This window comes from Drosophila busckii, chromosome 3R, assembly GCF_011750605.1.
Source record: "Drosophila busckii strain San Diego stock center, stock number 13000-0081.31 chromosome 3R, ASM1175060v1, whole genome shotgun sequence".
NCBI classification, from domain to species: domain Eukaryota; kingdom Metazoa; phylum Arthropoda; class Insecta; order Diptera; family Drosophilidae; genus Drosophila; species Drosophila busckii.
The window spans coordinates 16,026,203-16,053,400 of NC_046607.1; the positions used below are offsets into that span (position 1 = coordinate 16,026,203).

Consider the following 27,198-nt stretch of genomic DNA (forward strand, 5'->3'; position numbering starts at 1 on the left):
GAGCTGGCGTCGAGGCAATCAAACGACAGTTTTACCCCGAAAGTTTTGTTAGCCACAACAAGCAAATTATAGCCAACTACAAACTATTGACAAAGACAAATACTATAAGATTTAGATAAATATACAGTAAACGCTCGAAAGTGGGAAGTGATTAGTGCAGAAGCTGCAGCCCTAATAAAATGTTTAATACAACTTCTTTGAAATTCAACCGACTTTCAATAAATTTAGCATTTTAAGATCGTATGCTAAGAACTTGTAATTAAAAGTTTACCCTTGCTTATCAACAAATTTGGTAATTGAAACTTAAACTCAAACTCTCTTTTGGAAGATCAAATACGCTTAATTAGATTTTTATATTTTGAATCAAATTTTCATCTGTAACTAAATCTCATTTGCGAGTTCACACTGTACCCTCATATATATTCATCACAAGTGCAAGTCTACTCAAAACTTTCGCTGCTGTTGACTAGACCTGGGCGAATGTTTAGGCTTCATTGAGCTTCAACTAAGTCATTTGTGCTCTTAAATGCACATTAAGTTAAAAGATAGGTTGGCTTATCTCCATGCCGACTCCTATAATTACCTATGGCTATATATGTATACTTCGCTCAAACGTTGCGCTCAAAGTTTGTCCGCAAAAGTTGGCAGAGTGACCAATAAAAGTTTCGAGCGGCTAATGACTTAAATCACTTTAATACTCAATCAGCAGCTCGTTGCAATATTTTAATGCTGTTGTTGCTAGGGATCGGACACGTACCAGAGGCCAGAGAGTTGCTATCTGCTACGTGTGCAGTAACAATTAATGGCATTATTTGATATGCCTGCCATTCCATACCAATGCATGAAATTTGTTTGCTCAAATTTCTTTAAAGTAAAATATTAAAAAGTGACAAACTGCAAGTTGTGAGAACCTTTCAACTTTTCCAATTATGTACAAACTACAAAGTACATTATGAAAATTTCGTCAAAAGTGTTTTTCATGCGCTGCTTTCATCCAACTGTCAAGCATAGAGCCGTTTACCAGCAACTCATACAAGAGACTACTTTGAAGTACTTCAGGCAGCATTTAGCAACAGCAATGAGAGCTTTGGCTGCAAGCTGCCGCTCAGTAGTACACTAGAGCTTAACTGCTCGCACTTATGGCATCGCATTGGAGTAAAGTGTAAGCGGCACGACTCTATGTGCTGCTCTGCAAATTCGTTGGTTTGCAGACATTTCAGCTGCTGCTCTTAACTTTGCTCTTAAGGCTGCAGCGCTGTTAGCAGTCACAGCATAGCTCGTGTCTGGACCAAATTGCTTGGCATGTTTCAGTCCAGCATCGTTTGGCATCCCGGCTAGATTTAGGGGCGACCTTACGCACGCAGTTTGGCAAAGTCTATGCGGAATTTGCTGTTAATACGCGTAAAGCACGAGAGCTCAAAATGTTAACAGTTTGGCTTTCAAAGTAAAAGTGTTTTCGAAAAGGATTTGAAAGTGAAGTGGCTGCGCGCTCCGTCCTGTGTAAACTAAATTGTCATAATCAACAACTTGTAAACTGGAAGTGAAGTTTTAAAAAACGCAATTTAAATAAATGCAAATTGAAATCTTGCACAAAAGTATGCTAGCATATTAATTGTGCCTATTAAGGCACTAGAATTTATTGAATTGTCATCAGTGTGAGCTCAACAACGAAATGGCTTTGTTTTTCTCTTCTTGTGAAACTGTGAAAATTGTTTTGCCATAATTTTCTATAAATTGCTATTGAAGCGGGTCAACGACTAAGCAAATTAGGCTGCTTACCAAAACTCTCCCTTGGCGACAACTCAGCAAATTAGCGTTTTGTGCGGGGTTATCGATGGAAGTGAAAGTTAAGACGGGTCACTCCTACATTTACAAATAAATAAAACTACGCAACTGCTAGTCATTGCAATAAATATACTTGTGTATGTGTGTTGTGCTTCAATAAAATAAAAAGAAATATGTACAAGTAAACAAGCAGAAAATAATTTGCTTGGCAATTGATATAATTCCTTCTAATGCTCTAAGCCAGCAGCCTGACAAAGTTTCCCTAATAAACCATTGCGGCTTTTCAAACAAATTCGACATTTTGACAGTGATGTGCCAAGATAACCTACAAAGTAAAGGATAATAAGCAGAATAGCTGACATTGAAGCGCAACTGTGACTTTGATTGAATTTACAATTGGCAGGCAAAACAGCCCAAAACATGCTTAATGTGGATTACAAATCACCTTCGAAACTGTAAGTGCGCCACTCTGTAAAACTCATTTGAATAAAAATATATAAACGCTGGCTTCATAAATATTCAAACTCATCAGTATACATGCGATTTAATGAATACTAAATTGACCTATTTCTGTCCTATATCTGTAATAGATGGAAAAATTCAAGAATAATCTAATTTTGAAGCAGGACCTTTAGAAGCTTTCAATGCGATTGACAATTGTTATGCCTGCAAAGTTAGTCCCTTATCATCAATCATTGTTATGATTGACAGTGTGTTTGATTACCTAAAAAATGGCTTTTGTGATTATTTTTTACGTTAACTATGGCAGCTCACAACGAATATATTCAAGGGATACTTATGCTTTAATATAAAATAGCTAAATTGGTAAATACTTTGAAATACTTATCAGCATTTTTCAAGCATCAGTAAGTGGATAAATACTTGAAGTACTTATCGGAATTATAACATTTTTCAAATATTTCGTTAATTAATTAATGTGCAGAGTCTGGGGCGCTTAATCGCGACAGGTTCGTTAGATTCATTTTAGCAATTAGCTTTAATAAGTCAATGGTCTCTTTAATATATAAATTCACTGTAGATTAAATTAGAACGGCCACAGGCTTTAATCATAGTTATTAATTATTAAATATATAGTCGTTTATTCATAATATATCTTTTTATATTTTTAAACATTGCATATTGTGAATGAATTATAATTAAATTAATTCTAGTAAATGTGCATTTTGATGTAAAACATGCATTAAAAATTGTAACAAAATTCAAAGTTTTCTATTCATTAATTGTTAAACAAATTACTGTGCTCTTTGCACTTTGATTCTTTAAAACATAATAATCAATTTGGTGTAATGCAAACTGATGCCCCTTCTCGAGCAATTTGTAGACATAAAATCTGAAATTTGCAATCCAATATGATTGCTCATACAATTAGTACGCAATATTAACTTACGTTTAACTTACGTTTAACTTACGTTTAACTCTCAAGACATTCATCGAAAAGAGAACAATGATTAATTAGAACAGCTACAGATGGATTCACAAAATTTTAATTTCTCTTTTGTTTGCAGATGAAATTATGCTAGGAATTGGAATAATTTGAACAACAGCGTGTCAAAAGAAATTCAGCTATTATTAAGCATAATTGGGCTGACAATATACTGCGAAATTAAGTTCAAGAAACTGTGGAACAGGAGAGAGGACAAACAAAAGGATCAAAGTCTTACGTTGGTCAACAAAATTGAATTGAAGCAGCGACGAGCAGCAGCAGCAAAGTGAGCGAAAGACAAAGAGATAGTGAGAGAGTGGGCAGGAAATGTTCATGTTGATGTTGGGCCAAGAACAGGAGGGCACATTGCCATATGCTTCAATGCAAGCTATTGCCTGAAAGTGGCAATCAGAGCCTACGGGGCACTTGCCAGCGACTGAGCAAGTGAAGCGAGTTCGCGTGCAACGTAAAAAGTCAACAAGCTGCAAGATACTAATGCAGATGAACCCACTTCCCACTACAACTGGCAACTCAAAGGGAAAAGCACATCTAACTTAATAGAGATATCCTTTGTGGAAGCGAATTCTAGAGTGAAAAAGAGGAAACGCGTAACTTTTGCGCTGCGCGATGGCGACACGCCCCATGGAGAGGCGTGGACTCGTAGGACTCGCAATACTGTCCTTGATAATAGCGCAGTGCTTTGACTGTGTGCTGTGCGGCGAGAAATTGGGTAAGTGGCTTTATCGCTTTCCTTATTTACAGCTCGGCTCACATCATTGCCCTCCACCCCACTCTACGCTGCTTCTTGTATTTTGTGGATAGCATAATGAAATCAAGAAGAACAACAACAACAATGCAGCCTTATGCTGTTGTTAAACGCCTTTGTTTCTGCTTTGGCATTCATGGCTCTTATCTTTTATTTATTTGAGTTGTTATTTGACATTTTTCTGTGCCGTTGATTTGGCGGCGACTTCATTAAGGTTCCAAGCTCTAGCTCTCGAGCTATTTACATGCGTTCGCCTAAGTCCTTGAAAAATGCGCAAACTTTACACTCTAAAATACTGCCTAGCATTTGTATCCTCCCTACAGTAAGCCCAGTAAGCTACCCAACATGTGCTTATGTCAAGCATTGCGCAATTTGGCGCATCAAGATTTGGTTTTTTAATTGCCTTCCAAGTGAGTGGTCCTTGACGTTCGTTATCCCAGCCATATCAAAACACTATCTGTTTCTTCTATGTGCTACACTTTGAACTCAACATACAACGAGACCCTTAATGTGCGGCAGCACCTCCAACTCCTGCCATGACCTCCCATGACGAGCTCATGTCAACGATGCGGAGCAAAAACTTTGATGCCCGTTCGCTTACATGCCAACAGCTTGAGCGGCTATAATCAATTCAATTGCACAGCAGACCAGCAGCTACCAAAATATTTGAGCTGCTGTTCTTGTTACCTTGGCGCCTTTCACGATTGTCAACTGTCGTTGTTATTGCTTGAGATTGATGGCTGTCAAAATGCTTTTTGACACGTACGTGCCGCCCAAAGTTTCCTATTGACAGGCACCATGTTGGGAAAAACAAAATATGCGACTTCATAGCAACAGGCGAGAGGGTGAGAGTCTGAGTCTGAGCCCGATATCGTTTTAGCATTCCACTTGCAGATATAATCGCAATATGCAAATGCTTCGAATTATTTTTGGCTAGCGTATATGCTCAGGCATCCGTATATAATTCTGCGAATTTTTTTCTTTATTTCATTCTTTATATTTTTGTTAGCAATTTGATGTCACAAACGCTTCGCTAGACAAAAGCAAAACGACTTTGTGCATACTAAAGCAGCAGCGCTCTTGAGTAGAAAAAAAAAAAAAAAATAGCAAAGCTGCCATATATAAAAGATTTTTTAGTAATAGGATTATTGTTGTCAATCATTAAAATAATAATGCTTCGCTAATTTCTTTGAAGCTTCGAAACTAATTTTAATTAAATTAGGCACAACAGTCACGTGTGTAAGTGTGTGTGTGTGTGTGTGTGAGTTTATATCGCTGCTTGTGGCTTGAAGTCAATTTTAATGTAATATAATGCGTGTGACACTCGCATTTCAAGCGAAAAAAATGCGTTTTTGATTGCCATTATGCTGGCATGTGCCACAGATAAACCGTCAGCAACAGCAACAGCAACAGCAACAGCAACAGCAGCAGCAGCAGCAGCAAATGCAAACAGCAGTTACACACACATGTCCTACGTACATATTGCTAAACTTAAAGTGCGTCGATTTTGGCGGCAAGGTGTTGTTAAGGGAACATGAGTAGCATGAATCCTCTATGGTCATGAATAAACATGCTTCCTTATGGGCTTGTCATGCGGCATTGGTGCTTACATTTCGGTACAAGTGCGCGTATGTGGGTGCTTATTAAACTGCGTAACAGTGGTGGGTGGCTCCCAGTTTGGCACTTGCTTAGCAAAACGCAAAGTTTTGTCAAGCTGCGTGTGGGTGGGCTCTTGTCTCTTGGCAAGCTTTGGCAGTCTGTTGGCAAAGGGCAAACGTCCGCATTAAAAAGTTATGAGCCGCAATATTCGCGGCAATAAAAACCGACGACAGCGCCAATGCTGCTGCCTCAAATTATCGAAGCTATTGCGCCACAGCTAACACTGCACTCATTGCTACTAACTTGTGTCTCGCTGGCCCATAAAGTTAAGTGCGGGAGTGTGAGAACATGATTTCAATTTCCCAAAAATATATGTTAGATATGCGTTGGCAAATTTAAGTTCAATTTCATTGAAAATGCTACTTTATGTATTTACATAAGCGTAGGCAAGAATTTAAGAAATGCTTTCATTTGATTGTAATGCGAGTTGTAGGCTAAAAATAAAAAGAAATGCCCTTTGACACTCAAACTTTTGATTTGAGCTGGCAAAGCAGCACTCAACTGTAAAGATATGTTGTGGGTGCATGCTATATATGAAATAGGATACACCTTGAAGCATAAACAGCATAATAAATAAATAAAAAAAAATTACTTTGCTAGCGAGTGGCAGTAAAAAGTTAGCAGCGCCTTAAAACTTGAGCCTGATATAATCCAGCAGCTTGTATACGTTTTTATTTTGCAACTTGATAGTAATTGTTATTATTGTTGCCAATTAAAAACAAGCACAGAGATTAGGTTTACTTTTCAAATTTTGTTGTTCGTAAGCAAACAATTTTATTATTGCTAAGCAAACAGGTCTGGATTGTGTTTACATATAGAAAAAAAAAAAAAACAAAATTTAAATAACCTAAGCTTGTGTGAAAAAGTTCAATCAATAAAAATGTTGATGGTACGAGGCACGAACTTGAGCACTGCCCCGTCGTACGCCTGTCTGGCCTGGCCTGGCCAATACTTGTATTTTAATAAAAAGGTCAACAGGCGTTAATTACCTTTGGCCGGAGAGAGCAGCTTGCTGCTTTTTTTTTGTTGCTGCTGTTTTTTGTTAATTTCTTTTATGTGTTGACTCAAGTGAAGAATTTGGCGCAGGCAAACGTGCTCAGACTGCAAAGAATGCGAAGCCGAGCACTTTATGCCAACATATGTCCCTGCAAGGATAATTATGTTTGCGAGCGTGACAACTTGTGCGTCCAACTAAATTATTTCAATTTAGATTAAGTTACAAAATCATTTGCATCTCTCACTTCAGAGCTGCAAATGAAGCGCAAGTCCTAAGCAGCTTAAAGAGCGACGAGCTATGACTAACAAAGATATATTCAATTCAATAGCCTTGCTTATATCTGTATTTTGTAAATGCAATTTGGCCTTACAAGCGATTATGCCCACTGAAGCTTAGTTGACAGTTCTGCCTGCAGCATAAGCCACGCACCTGTTGCACCACACAAAACTTAATCTGCACTGAAGTTATGCGCTCCCTTGTCTATGCAGATGAGCTCTATTTATAAACACATGCCCCTGCATGTGGCATGCTGCATGCTGCACATTGCCACCAACGACCTTTGAATATTTCTGTGCGGTGTCGTCTCTTGGGTGTTGTTGCTGTTGCTGTTGCTGGCTGGCTGGCTGGCGATGTATTTGTAGCCACAGCATGTCAAATCAGAATTTTTATTGTCATTTCCAGGCAACATTAAAATATTAGTTTCAATTGAACAAGCAGCGTGCTTTGAAGCAAACAAACAAAGTAAAAATAAAACAAATGTTCTTTTGGCTGCAATTAGTTAACATTTTGACAGTTCAGCATATAGGGGTCGCTTGTAAATGGTGCAAAGCATATAGAGTGATGCCATAACTAAATTTTATAAGCTGTTCCGGTCTGTTTGTCATATGCATATGCGTAAGTCTTAAAAAGCTAGAACTAGAGCGAAGCTGAAACTGAAACTTTTGCCTTTAACTGCAGCAGTCGTTGCTTGATGGGCAATGAAATTTTTATTTTGTTTTTGCTCTAGCTTTGCTTGAAGCTTAGGCAAACAAATTTGTGCAAAAAGTTTGTAGCTCCTGCCTGGCTTGGCGTGAGTGCTGTTCGACATATCCTGTCACCGTCATTGGCCATCAAACTGAAACTAGCCTTCTCTCTGTCTAATATGGCATTTAAATGGACATGGAGGCGACTCACAGTCGACTTGAACACACAACAAAAGTTTTGCTGGCGTGCCTGCCGATCAGAGTGAGTGTCCATGATGATGATGATTCTGCTCCTGCTGCTGCTGCTGGTTCTGCTGATATGGGCAAGTTTGTGATGTGCACGCGCATTTTGTGCGAGTTTGAGCGTGCCCGGCAGACATTGCTGCGCATTTTAATGACCACAGCCGGGGCTTTTGTTGGGGTCGGCAAACGGATCAAGGTGGGCCGCATGCGGAATTTAAAGCAGCTAGCGGCAAGTATCCAACTGGATTATGATGGCCGTAGCTAAATTTCATTCACTATTTTGCTATCATAATATGTGTGCTATAGCTTTCTGCTATATGCACCTATGAGTTTTCGAGTTTTCGTTATCCATTGTGTAAATATTCATGCGTGTGTGTGTTGAAGTTGATTCGCTGCCAATAATCTTTTCTGCACTAGCCTAGAGCTGCAAATTTCAATTTTAAGCTCATTAACGTCAATCAGCTACCAAAATGGTACCGACCTTAATGCTTACTTTCCAGCATCTTTAACTGACGTGTGTATAGGTGTTTGTTAGCCAAGAACTTTATTAGCCTTAGCCAGGCTCCATTCAAAAGTCGATGAGAGCGCCGGCAATGTGCAAACACTTCGCCAACCCAAGAAAATAAACAATTTTACGCCTCGTTGCAATAATACGAGTTACTTGAGCTTGAACATTGGCTCTGGGGCGCTAACAGCCCCATTTTCAAGCATTGCATTGTGAAGTAAATAAGCCAAAGTAATTTCACCAAGTAAATTTATATATACATTGCGAAATTTATTCCTCTATAATTTTAAGCTCTGAGTTTGACACGCAAACACCAAACACCGGCTATAAATACAGTAGACGCTCGCAAAATAGAGCTATCCAAATTAATTTCTTTAACGCTGTTAAGTGTTAAATTAGCTCCTGGGTGGCTTTGCAAAATTCTTGTTTACGTTGCGCTTCAACTTTGCGTATTAAAGTCTTAAATGCGACTTTTCATTTCTCTGTTCATTTCTTTTCTTGACTGTCATAGGACAGTCTAGCCAATCGACCCCTCTTCAATTTGATTTAATAAATTGAATTTTAAATTGAGATGCAAACGTTTCCAAAAGTGTCCAATATAAAATATAGATAAATGTACAATTAGGTTACTGTTCGAATAAGAAAAGTTTATTTCGTTATTAAAATACAATATTCAAGACAAATTTGCACACTGGCACGTGTGTCTCTTGCTGCAGTCGAAATAAAAGCCATCCACCCACCCATTGCAGAGGCGCTCTCGTTCAGCGAAGAGCGATCGAACGAAAGTCAAGAGCAGCGCTTCTCTCGCTAGAAAAGAGTTGCTGTCGCTTCCGCTCGCTGAGTGGCTTGTGCTCTCGCCCTTTGTTCTTGCACTTTGATCAAGGAAATGAGCGAAGCGCAGCAGAGCAACAGAGCAGCAGAGGCTGTACGGCTGGCAAGTTGGAGTACTTACAGGTCAGTTGTGCTTGGACTGTTGGCAATTAAACACGCAGTGAACGTACCGAATTTTATTTTTGTGACTAGCGCGCCAAAATCTATATGCAAACAATATAAAGTACTCTGCGGCAGAAAAAAATTATTATTGGTAAGCTAATGTTCGTAGACTAGTAATATTAACAGATTTTATAAGCTAAACCTTGCGCTGCTTTACAAAATGTTAACATGCTGCTGTATTTCCTCTTATATTTCAAAGTCTTATATGGCAGTAGGACAATATATTTCCCCTATATATAAGTCCTAATTTTTTTTGTATACTGCTTGAATTATAACAGGTTCGTTGTCATATAAAATAATGCAATATAACAATATCTTTCCCCTATATTTAAGTCCTTGCTTTTGATATACTGCTTTAATTAAACAAAGTTATTCTGATATAATATAGCAATATAACAACATGTTTCCCCGTATTTCAGTCCTGGTTTGACAAACTGCTAGAATTATAACATGCGCGTTGTGATATTTTGGTGATTCTCATAGCTATAAGACTTGTATACAAAAATGTTCCATGCAGATATAAAATTGCACTGCTTGCTTTCTACTCTTATAACTTTCATAAAGTGCTATTATTTTTGACAAGTCTAAAAATGTTGGGACTTTATAATTGTTTTTATAAAGTTGTATAAATACCAACTATATTGTATAGCTCTGTTTATAAATAAAAAAGCCTTTATTTTTGTATAATTTAGTACAAGCTTTATAATTCACTGCACTGCTTGCACTGTTAGAAACGTATAAGACATTTTATTTAACAGTGCTCAATTTTTAACATTACAGTGCTCATTTTCACCGCTCTGTTAACTTTAACATTGCTGAATTAACTGCAGTATGAAATTTCAATTGCCAAGACTTTATATATTTGAACTGAAGAACTAGGAGCAAAATGTTTTTAATCAACAATTTAGCTCGAAGTCCTGTTGAATGTATTTTGATATACGAAACGCTGCCATAAATCCATTTAATTAAGCACACTGCAGTTATCCTTGCATACGTTTGAATTCTGTCAATTCTAATAGTAAATGCTTCATATGTTGACTTTGTCAACATAATTTTGTCAAAGAGTAAGTAATCAGGCTGAGAAGCCTACGGGGCAGCTCGGGCTAAGATTTTAACATTGTGGCTTCTGAAACTATGAAGCAAGAATGATAAGCAAGGTAATTTAACATTTGCATATAAGAAAGGCGACAGTGCGCACATATATTTTTGTTTATGTTTGTGTTTCTTTAGACTATATATATTCATAACATTAGTTGGAATCAGCTGGAGACGTGCGCATAGCTCTGGCGGACTTTATTGTTGTCGCTCTGGCTGGCTGGCTGGATGGCTGGCTGACTGTCTGCATTCATCTAACGGACAAATAATGGCTGTCAAAAAATGCAGCGCAGAGTAACAATAGACACAACGCCGCGCGTTTCTTTACGTTGCTACTGAGCGCCATTCATCAAAACTGTAAATTATGAAGAACGCTTGCAGTTCTATGGCGCGTTACCGTTTTAGAAAAAGAATGAAAAAAATTAAAAAGAAAATCTGACACCATAAATAAACGCCAGCTGCATTAAGCGCACATAAGTATGCAATGCGTCTTAGCTTGCAAAGGAGAAAAAGAGAATTTAGAAATTCCCAGACTTGGGCGTAGTCAGCATAATTAAAAAGCGAAAGTGAAAGAAAGTTCATAAATATATTTTTTATTAAGTGGCTATCAGCATAAAATATTCATTTAACTTTTAAATAAACTAGACTTGCACAGCCATTTGCAATTAAAATTTAATTATTCATATGTGACTGCTTACTCCCATGTGAATATAAAAAAGCTGCTTGTATTATTTACTCATTAATATTTAATATTTATTTTTTACTTATTATCATATCATATTATTGTTTTGTTTTATTTAAAATTCATTATCATACTCTTTAAATTATGTTATTATTTTGCTATGAGTTAATTGCAGCTTAAGGTAAACAATCTGTATATGTGTGCGTGTGTTTTGGGAAAGCAACAGGTGCAATTTGGTCTGCAGGCACGTGAGTGTAGCCAATCAAATAGAACTGTTTGCTGTAAGTGATAAAACTATTGCTAAAAGCGAATTATGACGCCGCTATCAACGAAGCCATAATTATCTAGCCACACGCAAGCCGCACACACACACACACGCATGAATTTAGTGAGAATGTATTTACCGGCTAGACCCATTTAAGCGTTCCGCCGGTTGGCTACTAATTTACCTACGATAGGCTAAATCAATGTGTTAAGTTGACTGTAAACGTTACATTCGATTTAATGCGACTGCCGCGCAGTAAAACTCTTGTAGGTTCGTCGCCTCGCATTGCGAGCAGCGGGGAGTGGGGGCGGCGTCAATGGGGAGTAGTTAGCTCGCCACACACTGACCTAATTCTGTGTTGCTTCGTCAGCTTCATTTATAGTTCACGCTCTTTGCCTAAAGAGCGTATTTCCCAGCTCGCTCGGCTCGGCTGCAGTTCGTGCTGCTGTTCGTCAAGCGAGGCTGCGGCTGCGGCTGCTGCTCGGCTCGGCTGCCGTTTGCCGGTGTGAAAGTCTTTTCAGTTTTTCGTCGGCATTCAGCAGCAACGGACGTGCTACGCGCTTGGTCTACTCTGGCTGTCTGCAGAGTAGTTGGAGCCTGTGTGTTCGCCTCTTGGTTTCGTTTGCCCACGACGCGCATCCTCGCGTGGCCACATTCAAGTTTTCACGTGCTTCTGGCGTGAGTTATGCCTTTGAGTGCGCGTTTGTCTATTTTTTTGTGCATTACCGCAGGCAGCAGCAGGCTAAAATATTTAAATGAGAGCGCAGCGCACAAAAACCAAAACAACAACAACAACAAGAGAATTTAGAAGCCGCAAAGCTACTACAAAACTCAACTAACGCCAAAGCCGACAATTTAAAAAGCGAAACACACACACACACACAAATAATTGTGGTGTGTAAAAAATCTGGGAAATTAAGAAAGCAAAGGAACATGACCGACCCCACGTTGCTGCTGGTCATGATTAGCCCTGATGCTATTTTTTGCTGCCTAAATACGCAATCAGCTTAGGTTTGAGACTAGAGAGTAGGACACGCATGCAAAACTTTCCAGCACACGTGCGTGCTGCGCTGCTCTGCTCTGCTCTGCTCTTTGGGGCAGTGTGGGATTGAATAGATGGGCGCTTGGCACTGGGAGCTTGGCCCGAGGCATTGCGGTGCTTTATTTCAATTTTGTCGCCAGTTTGGCCACACTCAAGTAGCACTCTCGCATAATTCGTCGAAATAAAGCCTGGGATAAGCGCCTCGTTCCCAATTGCCGTTGCCATTGTGCCAAGAGTGACACAGCAGGCAAAAAAGCAAGAGAGAGTAAGAGCGTGTGTGTGTGTATGTGTATGTGTGTTCATGTGTGTGCAGTTTATCTCACATGGCGGCAAACTAACGTTGCGCAGAGTAAAAACGTTAGCATAACTCGCATCATTAATCAAGTGTCGAGTGCGTTGCGTTGCGTTGCGTTTGCGTTTAGTGCTCAAGCTGCTGCCACACACACACACACAAGAGAGTGCGAGAGCTATGCTATGATAATTGAATAACACCAGCAATGCCACCATAGTTATGGCTTGCTGCCACATAACAAACCAATAAGCAGCATAATCACATTAGCAACAAGGCCTTGGCAACGCCTGCCAACACACACACACATTATAATATTGCTAAGCAACTCTGACAGGCTGTCAGCCATTGACTAATTAGTAAATGCACTGAATATATAAAATATTTAATAATAATTACACTAAGCACCACTCGCAGTGTAATTAAAGCTAAAGTTGCAATTGATTAGAGTTGAATGTTGAACAATGCTTTTGGCATTTGTTACTGTTTGCTTAGCAATTTAGTTTATGTGGTTAGTTTGGCTAAATTGTAATTAAATGCCATGGCTCGTAATGCTGTCTATTTGATTTAGTGCGCCCCAAGCCCCACACTTAGTTCAATGCCAGTTAGCTTGTCAGTTCTCTCGCACAAATTTTTAATTAAAAATTCAACTCTCGAGTGAACTTACATAATTGCAGCTGCTGCAACTGCAACTGCTACTGCCTCTGATGGATGCAGCTGACAAGCAGCGCAATCAAGTGGCAGCCAGAGCGGCAGCAGCAGCATCAGCATTGTTGCCGCATCGACTGAACAAATCAGTCATTTCACCCCACCCCACTGACAATTGCCAACTGTCGACGCAGCCAATCAGCAATGCTTTTGTTTTATTTTTGTAACTGGCCTGCCCAAAAAGGAAACGCCAGGGGGGGCAGCATGAAAATTTAAATGCGTTAAAATTTCTGCACTTATCGCATGTTGCAACATCAATTCTGCAGCATTTTGTCACGTAGCGTTTTTTCTGTGACTCCCTGACTGCTGCGGCAACAGCCAAGCTTCAGTTTCATTGGCTACTTTGTGCCACACACTGATTTGCATACACATGCATATGCATATGTGTGCCACTGTCTGTGTAAACACAAATATTGCATTTTGATGGCTTTGACTGCAACAGTGTGTGTGCGGCATTGCCTGCGGCAGCTGCCACAGGTGCAATGCGCCCATTATAGATTTTGCCTGCGAGTTGCATAAGCTGCGCCTCAATTAGATTGTGTGTCAAACGAAATCGTACGATAAAAAATGCCAAAGCGTTGAAAATAAATTGTGAATTTTTGTGCATTTCCTGTAGCAACAACAAACCCGACGGCATTGAAAGCGCATTCAACTGTCAGTCGAACAAGAACAACTATCGATCAATAAACAAAACGCATAACAAATATACATGCGATTTATCAAGTTGCAATTGAGCAGCGAGCGTGCCTCAAGTTAAGTCAAAAGTGCTACATTGTGTATGTGTGTGTCTCAGTGTGTGTGTAATGTCGTTAAGGCGACGCGGGCTAATGCTTAACGCATAGTTAAAGCCAGTTCTGGCAGACATTGCAGCATCGTTTGGATTACGTCGAGCAGCAGCACATAATGGATTATTTGCAGCTTTCATTTTTGATGCTTTGCCTGCTGCACATGGCCAAAGCCGAAGGCGAACTTATCTTTCGCATAGATCCTTTGGGTAAGCAACAACTACAACTGCAAATTTTCGTTTGCCAGCTACTTTTCTATATAAACTACTTTCAAATATAAACTCACTTCATTTGCATACTTTAGCTCGAATTTTTTAATGCTCCGCCAGTTTGCTTGGATATGCGCACTTAGCGTAGGTAATTCTATTTGCTGCGTATGCAAGAGAATATATTTCATAGCCCATCAGATGATAAAAAGCAAACCTTGTGTATGCGAAGCTGGAGCTCATAAAATTTATGCTCTCAATTACGTAAAAGTAATGTCTGCCACGAGATTTCGCGTTGCCGCATGCCACTTGTCGCTCAGCAAACAACAACAGAGCAGAAAAGAAAGCAGCAACAGCAGCAGCAGCAGCAGCTTTGTGCCGCAGTGGCACAAATTTTGAACACAGGCTGCCTGTCGATACGACAACGCATGGAAATGCGGAGCGTGCTAAATTTTTTTGGGCAGCCAACAAAAATGTTGACAGGCATTGAAGCGACAAGCGCGTTTTATCCCTATACATAATAAGTACACACAACATGCATATGTGTGTGTGTGTGCTTATGTCTTATTTTCCATTGGGAGTACATGACCACGGGCCAGAGAGACGTCCAGGCTTTCAGCCTTCCGGCCATTCATTCATATATGACAATACACATTCATAAATATTGTTGTTGTTGTTGTTGTTGCTTCTGCTGTTGCTTTGTTTCCGCCGCGTTGCAAAGCTTAAAAAGTGGCTAAGCTGTATGGCTATGTGTGTTTGTGTGTGTGGGTGTGCAAAGTTTTGACAAAGTATTAAAAAAGCTCGTAAAATGTCATAAACTTTTGTTTCCTCAGGATTAGGCGAAGTCCATTTCGCCCGCGCGCGTACACAACAAACAAACGGACAGAGAGAGAAAAAAGAAAACTCAGCAACTCAACGGGAAAACATTATGTTTACATTCTGCATTTTGCTTTTCTTCTGCAAACTGTTTATGAGCGACTTATTTCCGCTGGGACTTGCAAATTAACGTTTCATTTACAAGCATAATCAGCACTCGAGTGTTATTTTTAAAAGTTTATAAAAGAGAGAAATGCCCTGTGGCATTTATCATTTGCCACATAGAGAGACTAACATTGGCCTTTAGTCAATAACATAATAAAGACACCCACACACACACAGAGAGAGAGGAAAATATTAAATTCCATTTAATTAGATTTATTTGGGCCTGCCTACTGAATGAATGAATTGAGCCTGGCTTCCGGCATGTCACTTATGTCGAAAGTTTTATTGATTTGGGACCCACAAGCCCAAACCCAAGTAGTTGGGGTAGTACTGCTGCTATCATTTATTAGGCGAGTTGAAATGACACAATAAAATATGGCAACGAGTCAGTGACAGCGCCAGCGGCCCCCAAAAAGAAAATCATTTTAGTTTTGCATGGGCTACGAGCTGTGGACCCAGCGCACATCAAAGCGGGCAAGTGCGAAAGCCAAATAGCTGCAAATAAATCAAAACAAATCAATTTCTTCTGCGCCATTGAGCGTCGCTTGCTTTAGTCTTAGCAAAGGAACGAGCAACGAGCGTACGACTGTCGTTCAATCGTTCCCTAAGCAGCGACTCAGCTGCTGACAGCTGAAGCTGAAGCGTTAGTCTAAGTCCTGCCAGTCCTGCCTGGCCTCGACTGAGTGCAGGCCAAATGCTAGTGACAACTGAATTGGGGCTAAGGCAAGTGCAATAGCTGCTGACAGGCCAAAAGAATAGCTGAGCGCTGAAAGTCAAACAAATTGACAATATATTAGAGCAAAGAGCAATATGTAAGAGTGAAGCTTAAATATTTAGACTGCCGAAGCTTTCCATATAAAATTTATATGCTCTGATCGGGGGCTGACGAACTCGAGACGTGTCTGTCTGCATTATTTATTACAGAGCCTGTATACAGTCGGCTGTGCCCTACTTTTCTGCTTATAAATAATTTATATTTCTCTGCTGTATCGATAAATTATCATTGCGTTTCATAATAAATGCCGTGTCTGGATTTATGTGCCTGCTTTTGTCAAATGGATCTCGTGCTCAAAGCAAAGGGATTCAGCTTAAAAGGGTTTTGCTTACAGTTCTTGCCTGGGCGAGTTCATGCGCCCTGCCCTGCATTATTCATAAGTATGTAAAACGATGCGGCTGCACATGTGGATAACCAAGATAACAAGTGTACAGTATATATGCATCAGAGGTTGCTTAAACAAATTTCATGCTCGACAACAAACTCTGACTCTGAATCTTTCTCTCGGTCGCTCGTAAAACGTTCTGGCTTTGCTGGCAGGTTTCCGTCTGGTTGTTGCTTTCAATTTGAAATCGAATCAAAAGTTTAAAAGAGAAAAAAGTAAAACTGAGCAAGGCAACATGAGATAACAGCCACGATACCACACACTATACATATATGTAGGTTTGTATGTTTATATAAGTAGGTTGAGTGCTAACCACAAGGTCAAAGGGACTTTTGTGCACTTTTTATTGTTTTTTTTTTGTTTCATGGCATTTAAGCATCCCGCTGAAAATACTTTCACTTTAAAAGGTAAAGTTTCGAGACACCCGCACCACAGCCACTGGGCGAGCGAAAAGAAAAGAAAACATTTGGGAAGATTTTTATGACCAAGCGGAAAACGAACTTTTATTTCTTTCTGGTTCCGCAGCGCAAAGTGATTCGATTGCTCAACTCAAATGGCTACAATAAAAACGAACAAAAAAAAAAACACAAACTTTCGGGGGTCCAACACACACATTGGCCCAAGGACTTCCGCATACATATACACACACACAAAAGTTTATCCCTAGTCCCAGAGCGGCGCTGTAAAGTCATAACAATTAATTTAATGTAACGCCAGCTGTGTGTGGAGTACTTGAGATACAAACTGAGCTTTGCTTATGGTTAAAAAATTAAGTATACGCACTGTTATTGATATGGAACGCTTAGTGTCCAGATAATGCGGCGGCGGCGGCAGCCTACGCCGGATGCTTGCAGTAGCCAAAACTACAGTCTTTTGAAAATTTATTGTCATTGGGCGGCAACCGGCCATTTGGCCCGTTGGCTATAAGCCAAGCAGCCAAGCCATTGCCCTGCTGATTATACATATAGCGTATATATAGTTATATATGTAGAAATAATTACGAGCTGCTGCTGCTGCTGCTGCTCTATATGGCCAGAAGCGAGAGCACACAGAGAGCATTTAAATATAATTTATGGCTGCGTATATAAATCAGTGGCTAGCACCGCGTTTGGCTGCAATTTAGTTGCCACCCACAATCTCAGTCTCAACCGTTTGTTACGGTCACGCCCCCGCCATGGGCAGTCATCAAAAACAAAAACCAATTCGCACGCGCTGCTTCCAAACTCATTAGAGATAAAACGGCAAGCGAAACGCTGAATGGAAACGGTTAAATTATATTTTATGCGCCCAACCTACCAACCACCCCACCCCACTCCACCCACTTTTTACAAGCTGCTGCTGCTACATTCCAAATTGGTCAGCATTTGTAGTTTTTAGCTTTCGTTATGCAATTTGCTTTAAGGCTCTAGCAGCACATTATAAATTTGTAAATTAAAATTTCAATCAAAGCGTGCTTAACAAAAAAAAAAAAAAAGAAGAAAAAGAACAACAAAAGCAAAAACTTTGTTACATTTTAACAATGTTATGTATAAAAGGAAAATATATTTTGCATGAATTGTTTTACCTTATTTTTGTTGTTGAATTTAACAGCCAAGCAGCGAACCCTTGACGGTAATTGAAACACTGACGCGTCGAAAATGTATCCTTCGCGCCAGGACTAAATTACGGGCAGGCAGCGCATTGCTTAAGTTTCAGGCCAGGCCAGGCCACGCCACGCCTAGACCTTAACTTTGCGTCCGGTTGAAGTAGCGTGCCCCAAACAGCTTTTTGTGCAACGTAGCATGGCTGCCACAACTTCCACGCCCTTGATTGTGGCAAAGGGTTTTCTGTTTTGCTTTCCAACTTGCTTCAATTGTCCTGCTGCTGCTGCTGCTGCTGCGGCTTTTGTTTGCTCAGGTGACGCTCCGACTCTGAAGTTGCTGCTTGCTCATTAGATGCGCTGCAGCTTGTGGGAGCGAGCGCCCTGGGGAGGGGTGGCTGAAAGACGCGCTGCTGTCGCTTTTAATTTAGTCCTTTGTTTGCGTATTGTTGCCAAAGTTGTTTTACGCGCTGCGTTTAAATGGCGCTTAATGAAATTTGTAAAAAAGTTAAAGCGCAGTTTCATATTTAACTTAATTTAATTTAAGGCACAATTCATTTAATTAATTACATTATATTATATGCTTGCAGCACTTTTATCGGCCACACTGCGCACATATCAAAAGGCAGCCTGCGATACGGACCAGGTGATAATCGCTTGCCCCCGCGGCACAAGCATTTCAATTGAATTCGCGCAGTACAACAAATTCATAGCAAAAGGTAAGTGCGCAACACTTTGCTGCTTTAGCAATGCTCAACACGTCTCACTCTCCTTTCAGACGGGTATAGCATTGAGGACTTGTGTCCTGCATCGGGCGTGCTGCGCTCGGATATTCGCGGCAAGGCAAAGCATTTGCTGCGTGGCTCCATCTTTGGCTCCAGCACACAGCAAGTGCCCGCCAATCGCTATGTAAACGGTGGCTACGCGCTGCCTCCTCCGCCACAAGTAGAACCGACTAGCAATAGCTCCAGCGCTGCAACAGGCACTGAGCAAGCAGCTGATGGCGATAATTCACCCGAAAATTGCATGTGGCCTAATGCGCTGCAGGTAAGAGGCGAAACTTAAATGAAAATTCCTTTTTCTTTTAGTTGTGCTTTCAATTCATTTAACAAGACATTTAACCTTTGCACTCCCACTTGCAACTCCCACTCGCATTCAAATTGAATTTAATACAACAAAGAATGCTTCAGTTTCAGCTTCAGCTTCAAATGTGATGAAGGCTACGCAAGTTGCCTTTTTTTATTTTTGGCTCAAAGTCAATGTAAACTGTGTTGTGTGCTGCTGTCGTCAGTTGTGCCCTGCTGTGTGGGCAAAGATTCCTTCGTGTCCCATGGGGTATCATTAGGCCAACGCTGACACAGACTGAGTGCGAGAGAGCGAGCGCTCGAACAATGCCCAATACCGTCAACATGGCGCTTAAAATGGCTACCGCAGCACATAATTTTTCGCATCATTTTTTCTTGACTCTGTGCTTTGCTTTTTGTTTCGTGCGCATTGTTTGGGAATCTGTTTTTGTTGTCGTCGAACTGCCGCTGCCGTCGTTGTTATTAAATTTTCTGACGACTTGTCTATGCGAATGAGTGGGGGCGGGTCGAGCGGCCGTTGCTGTCAACACACAAGATAGTGAAAAATAACTTGAAAATAAACAGTTTACACTTGCGTCAGTCGAGCCAGTCACACGACACATCAGACAGACAGACAGTCAGCTAGCCGTCGCCATTTAGTGTCTGCCACGTGGGCAAGCGTTCAACACTGTATACTGTAACGGTAAACAAGGCGTCGCTTCCATTTCTTTTTTTTTTTTTTGCTCTAACGTAATTCCCCTGGCAGCTAAGCCAAAGCTTCGTTAGCAAACGTTGCAAACGCGTTTGCTTGATTGAATGCCTGTCAAGCATATGACAGAGCAGCTGACGGAAGCGACAGACAGCGCGACGGACAGACAGACAGACAGACAGCAGCTTCAACAAATGGCTTAACAATGTTTACATATGTAGCCTGAGCTTAGTCACTGCAGCGTTAACTGATTTATTTTTTAGTGCCCCCGCAGCCCCAAACAACTTCAACTAGACAATTACTTAGAAATCAAAATAAATATAAGCTGCACTTAAATTACATATTTGTTATTTTTGTTTGCTCTGCTTACTTTTTATTTTCTCATCTGGCAATGCAATTTCCGGGCAAGCGCTGAACTTTTGCACTTTTCAGTTTGTTCAACACACACACACACACACACACACACCAGAGTAAACTTGCAACTAATGCTCGACATTTTTCATTTCACTTTGATTTCGTCTTGTTCTTTTACTTACAGTACACCTTGCTGCAGACTGTGGTGGAGGCCTGCCAGAAGAAGAAGCACTGCAAGTTCCATGGCTCTCCGCAGTTCCATGGCCTGGGCGCGAGCGGTGTGGGCGACGCATCCGGCACCAGCAGCTATCACAGCAGCACCGCCAGCTCCACAGCAATCAGCAGCGATCCCTGCCCCAAGCGTCGCAAAATCGTCGAGGTTGCCTACAAATGTCGTCCATGTAAGTCCAGTCCAGCACCAAAAGTTTTGTTTAATTTGCACGAATTTATTGGCCGTGGCTGTAGTCAGCCAGCCAGCCAGCCAGCCAGCCAGCCAGCCAGCCAGCTGCACGTAAAATGGCCAACAAATTTTACGCCGGATACGGTACAAGTATGCACAACGGGCGGAGCGCAGCGCTCCCAGCGCTCAACAAACTCGAATGCCGGAATCGACACATAAACGTCCAACGGCGAATGAGTTAAATAAAAGTTAGCTTCAGCTCTATAGCTCTATGCTAGGTCCGGGACTCGATTGCCAAAGCCGGACTCTATACACAACGGCGCGGCTTGTTTTGCTACTGCACAAATACAGTTGCCGGTGCAGGACCTAGACACACACACACACACACAGAGACAGACACATGTATAGCAAGTTAGGCGAGCTGTCGTGCGTTCCAAAAATTCACTCAGGTGGAACAGCGTTGCCCCAAGAGGCCATGCCCCAAGCTCGCTGGCGCTAAACAGCAAGCGAGTGAATGCGGGGAGCTGAAGCGTGTGGGGCTGGGGGCCTGCAGCAACGAACTGTGAAGCAAAATCCTGCCAAAGGCAAGTTCGTTGTTGTGCGCCCCTCTCTCGCCCATTGAGTTGCATTTGAACGTGCTTTGTGTACTTGTAACTTGGCAATTCGTTCTTTTTTGTCGATACAAAATTAACTTTCCGCGCAAGCACATGCCACTTGGCCTGAAGCTTGGCAGCCTCTGCTCGCTTCGAATTTGCAAAAAGAGAAGCGAACATTATCGAAACTAGAGCTCAATCAGCAGCTACTCGTGACTTTCAATTACAAAGTTCTGAATCATTGATTGCTCGTACGTTTAGCCAGCATGACATTATCGTTGTCGTTGTCGTTGCTGCTGCCTTCGAGGCAGGGCTTGCCTTTGTTGCCAGCGTATTACGTATACGCGCCATCATTAATTTCATTTGAAGTCGCTGCGCCTCAAGAGGGAGAACAAAGCGCAACGCGAAGCTAAAGAAATGAAACGCAACGTTACGAAATGAAAAGTTTTTCATTTAGCCTCGCGGAACTTTTGTCCCTTTTTGCCTGTGGCACAATGTTAAGCAAGTTAACTAAATTCTGGCATTGTTCTGAGTTTCCTCTCTCTCTCTCTGTTCTCATTTATAAACAGATGAGTTCCGCAGCAAGGTTGCCTGCCATAATGATGTAGCGCAGCTGGAGTGTAATCCATATTCGCGCATCGCCGTTTACAGCGCCAGCTTTGGACGCACCGAGTACGAGAGCATTCAATGTCCCCAGCCGCAGGGTGTGCGCGAGGAGAGTAAGTAGTCCAAGGGTCAAATTGTAGATTGCATCAATCAAGCATACCAACTTGCATCACCTTTGTGTGTGCTCTGCTATCTTTCCATACAGCTTGCCTAGCCTCGTTTGCCACGGAGACTGTCATGCAAATTTGCCATGGACGAAGGCGTTGCAACCTGGCTGCCGATGCGAATACCTTTGGCACGCCGTGTCAGCCAAACTCGCGAATGTATTTGAAGGTTGTTTACACTTGCGGTAAGTGCCACAAAGGGGCAGGGACTGCTCGAGCTCTGCCACTCACAATGATTTAGGGCACGCGTTTGATGGCATCGCCTCGCAACGCGCGCGCGTCAGCATGGAAGATTGATGCCTGTTGCCGTCGCGCAGCGTGGCGTGGCTTTGGCTCTTGGCTCTGACCCTCTTTTCTGGCTTGGCCGCATGATTTATGTGCTACGCTTTTGTCTGTTTCTTTCGCGCTCGCGCTCTTGCAGTGCCCAAGCAGGTGCTAAAGGAGGGCAACGATTTGGAGTTGGAGGCGGACGAAACGGAGGACTTTGAGAGCGACATCAATGACCTGGACGTTGACGAGCTAATCTACAAAGAGTCTGAGGCGATACCAAAGCTCTATAGCAATCTAACTAAAACGCACGGCAACGCAACCAAAAATGCTGGAGCTGCCACAGGCGCCAGAGGTGGTGGTGCTGCTGCTAATTCCTCGCCAGCGGGCATGCAGAGTGTGACAAACAACTCGCTGGACAACGAGTCCGATGGCAGCGGTGTCAATCCCGTGATGACGCACAGCGCCGACTTAAGCCTCGAAGGTAAGCCCAACCCCAAAGCCTAATTGTCTATTCTCGGAAATTTCTCGCTTGCTTCTCTCGCTTCTAATTAATGCATTATTAATGACAACACGAATGGTTCATACACAGTGGACCAGGAGCGACTCTACTGGTATCTCTTAATCATCGGCATGGTGGGTGTGCTAATCTCCATTGTGATTGTGGCCACGCGGCTGGTGCTGCAGCGACAGCGCTTGGCCAGCGATACGCACTCGAATTCCTCGACCAAGGGCGGCGCTGGCGGTTCGGCGGGCATGGCCGATGAGACGACCATACCCAGCGGCTTCAACGACACCATTTCGGAAATAGACGCTGACATTGATCTAACCACGGCCATACCACTGCCCAGCGTGTCCAAGAATGAGGTGGGTATAGCTGCGCCACTCTTGCCACTAGACGTTGCCAACTATTCCATGCCACTGCAGAATTATATAACCTATGCACCGGCGGGCAGCTTGTACGCCAGCCTAGCGCCCAGTCAGCTGGGCAGTGTGGGTGGCGCGGGTGCAACGGCGGGCTTAATTCCAAATCCTTTGCTGGTTAATGCTCGTCAGTCGCCTGACCTAATAGGCATCTCCAACAATACGTATATTGCCACAAGCGGCAGCAGCGGCAGCGCCGTTTCAACTGCATCCATGACTGGCATACTGGCACCAGCTATTGTCATCGGCGCTAATGGATCGGGTGGAGCTTTGCCCAGCGGCAGCAGTGGCATTAGTAAGTACATTTTGACTTTTGACTCATTTTTATATCCAGTAGCAAACGAAATGCACAACCGGTCTTTTAGTTTAGTCATCAGGCTGACGAGCTGAGTCTATATAGCAATGTCTGTCTGTCTGTATGTCTATCTATCGATTTGTATGAACATTAAGCTGTTAGCAACTGTAATTCAAAGTAATTCGGTATCTGCAAGCTTGCAAACTCAGCTCAAAAAATATCAATTAACAATATTTATATATAAAATGTAATTGCATAATTTGCAACAAGTTTAATTGCAGTAACTAAAACTCCCAACATAATCTTTGAACTTAATATTGTAGAGTTCTAATTTCAATTACAGTTTTGTTTTTCATTTCATTTTATTTATGCATTAATTATATTTATATTTCTGTTATTAACTGTGCTTATATCTATTTCATGTAACTGGTCTTGTTACTGTCGGCTGCAGCCGACTTTCCGCCATTTTGAGTTTACATTTTTAGGGCAACTGCTCTTATTCTTTTTCGGGGTCATCAATGGCAACTCTTGTTTTGCAGACACCATGGTGCCCATAAGCTCGCTCACCCAGTACACCACAGCGCCCACAATTCGGGGTGGTTATATCATAAGTCCCGAGAGCATAAGCGTACTGCAGCGACCCACAAATACGCCCACGCCGCCTGCCTCTGTGGCGAGCGGCTCACCTGCACACCCACCAAGCGCCACCTCACCGCTGGCCATGGCCCCATTGAGTCATCTGGGCACGCCCGGCACATCATCCACTTTGCGCCGCAGCAAGCCCAATCCGGCGGCTATGCTGCATCAGCAGCTATCCTATGATGGCACCGCACCGCGCACACTCTCCACCGGCTTATCCGTGGGCTCGCAGTTCTACTATGGATGACCGGGCAGCGTGGACTGCGAGCCACATGTGTATACCACAGCGATTAGTGTGAGCACGCCCAGCGCCCAGCTGCCCGCAACGGAGACGCCGACAGCGACGGCGGCAGCAGCTGATCACCTGCTGACAGGGAGCAGGCCCTAGCCAGAGACTGAAATGGGTTTGAGCTTGAGCGCGGCTAATAACATAGACAATACGAATCTAGCGGGGCAGAGTGCAGCCCCAAATCCCTCCTGCTAAAAGCGGAAATGGCAGCACACAGAGCAGCAGCGAGTGTGTGTGTGTGTGCTGACAACAAAAGCTGTTTATGCTAAAAAGGAAAATAGAACATTACATACATATAAAAAATGGAAACGAGCTTCCGGTAACTGTAAATTGCTAATGCACACACATACACTCAACTCTTATTCTCACATAGAATGGATTACTACTAAAACGGCATTAGGTTAGCGCAAAATGTAGTCGAAATTGTGAATAGTTAAGTGTCTGCAGTCAAAGGCAAGCTACAACTAATTTGTTGCGCATACACAATGTCTGACAAAATTTATGTGCAGTAAGCAACAAAACACTTGAGCCAGCGACTGAAAACAAATTGCGTGGCGCCCCATTTAATGTTATCAATAATGCAAACATCAACATAAACACATCAGGCATGAACAACCAGCAGCAGCAGCACAATAAGTAACATTAGCAGCGCGGCAAGCGTCTAAAGCGCCGTATCATTGTGCGCTAAGGGGCTCACAACTCATACGCGTAGCCAAAAATTTGTACACATAAATCTCAGCGCACACACAAGCACAAGCAACACGAAGCTTCATTATTGCGCCTACCTGAATGAGAGAGAGTCTGTGTGTGTGCGTGGGAGTGTAAGCATAAGCGTGGGAGTGTGTGTGTATTACGCCTAGTAAACGCTAAAAGCAACAGCAGTTACAAGCACACACACACACATAATTCAAACAGTGCGCTTTTGCTGTGGCTGACTAGCCGTATGCGCAATTTCGTGGAATGCGCATTATTCAGTAAATGCGCCTAGCATAATTAATATCCGGCATTAAATTACAGCAAATGAATTGGCATTGCGGCAAAGTAAAAGCTGCTGCTGCTGCTGCCCGAACTGCAGACAATTAGCTAAAAGTGTAGCTCATAGTCTCTCATAGTGTAAATACATACTTAGTGCTAGAGTTGAGCCAAAATATATATATTTTAGATATATTTTGGTTTGCGTTTTAACTTGTTGCTAGTCTCTAATTTTTAACACACACACACGAATTCAAACTCTGTTGTTATTGTTTTCTGAATAAAATGTCAAGTGCCTTCCTAATTAGCATTTAAGCGTGTACTTTAAATCAAATATACATAACATATGCTTTGAAGTGTACATAAGAGCAGCCTATAGCCAAATTAATCTTACAATAATAAAATTAATCTAGCGCTCTCAATTAGCCAAAGTGTAAATACGATAGCCACACAAAAAGTTACTCACTCAAGTTAATGCTCTAGTCGCAGTTACAATCGGTCAAAGGCGCTGCAGCTAACCCAATCAGTGTATATCAATTATAGTAAAATTGGCATATGTACATATTTAAATATATATATAAAAATCAAAATTGTATGACGCGCCACTGCTACTATTTTGCGCAATCCATTAATACCTTACTATAAAATTAAATACATTTATTAAACGTGCATACTGACGTATAAAACTTAAAAATAATAAAATCCGTGACGCATTACGTAGGTTTAGCTAACGCATTAAATGGCATTAAATGTATAAAAAACGTGAACAAAAAACTACCACAAAAAGAAGAGAATACAACAACTAAATGGCAAAAATGTTAATGTAAACATTTGTTTAGCAATAAGTTTCAACTTTCAAACTGAACTGTGAATATAGTTTTGTTGTATCATTTTTTTTCACTTATGCATGGCACCTTTTATACTTTTAATTTTAAAAGGAAATAAATTAAATAGTTAATAAATAAAACTACTAACTGAAAATTGCAAATGGCAGCTTAATCTCATTTATGGCTGGGGCTTTTGTTTATTGCGCTGTTTTAGTTAATTGTACTAAGTACAAAGCAACTTTTGCAGATAAGTTCAGCTTTCATGCGGATCTAGGTTAACGAAGCGTAAATGGAATCAAGTATCAAGTATACGCCTGTATTTGAACGAGCATGAGAGCGAGAGACAAGAAGACGACTGCGATTATAAGCAGACTAAAGTTGCCACAAACTAAGAACTGGATACATTAGCTCAACTCTTGTTGTGGGGGGCAGGCTGGCAACGCGCTGTTTGATTAAATTTGTTGGAAGCGCAAATTTATGGTAACGCCATGGAGCTTTGCCTGCTAATTGGTTTATAAATTAGAATTTCAACGGAACATTAAGCCAGCCATCTCAACCAAATAAACCAACAACAACTACAGCAACATAATCAATATTTATTGTGCGCCAACAATAACAACAACAATAGCAAAACAGCATAGTCAAAGAAATGGCATAGATAATGCTTGACTTTTAGTAATGCCAAATTCAGCTGCAAAATGTACTCAGCAAAGTATGCAACAGAAATTGATTTGTATTTTACATTTTACATTATGCGCAATTATTTAATTATTTAAATTGCAGCTGTGATTTTATGCATACTTGCTGTACGCTTTATGAAATAAACAATGCATAAAGCAAGCAAATATAATTAGCATAACTATGATAACTGACTGCAACACGTATGCAAGCAGACTCTGTAGAGCAGGGCAAAGCAGTCTTATGATGCGTTGATTTAAATATATAATGA

At 41.6% G+C, this 27,198-nt stretch overlaps 1 protein-coding gene across 3 annotated transcripts; it reads left to right on the forward strand.

The window, feature by feature from the left end:
- Positions 1 to 3,857: 3,857 nt before the first annotated feature.
- On the forward strand, positions 3,858 to 26,328 carry LOC108604566. 3 transcript variants are annotated; one of them, XM_017994095.1, is made up of 10 exons: positions 11,989 to 12,074; positions 14,052 to 14,429; positions 18,737 to 18,865; positions 18,925 to 19,193; positions 20,458 to 20,674; positions 21,836 to 21,985; positions 22,078 to 22,221; positions 22,458 to 22,787; positions 22,896 to 23,522; positions 24,062 to 26,328. In XM_017994095.1, the coding sequence occupies exons 2-10, from the start codon at positions 14,339 to 14,341 to the stop codon at positions 24,406 to 24,408; spliced, it is 2,304 nt and encodes a 767-aa protein (XP_017849584.1). In that variant the 5' UTR covers positions 11,989 to 12,074; positions 14,052 to 14,338; the 3' UTR covers positions 24,409 to 26,328. The 3 variants fall into 3 exon arrangements, with proteins under 3 accessions (XP_017849585.1, XP_017849584.1, XP_017849586.1); XM_017994097.1 differs by lacking the exon at positions 11,989 to 12,074 and having other exon boundaries at positions 14,339 to 14,429; positions 22,896 to 23,170; positions 23,231 to 23,522; XM_017994096.1 differs by lacking the exons at positions 11,989 to 12,074; positions 14,052 to 14,429 and adding an exon at positions 3,858 to 3,959.
- The last annotated feature ends 870 nt before the right edge of the window (positions 26,329 to 27,198 follow it).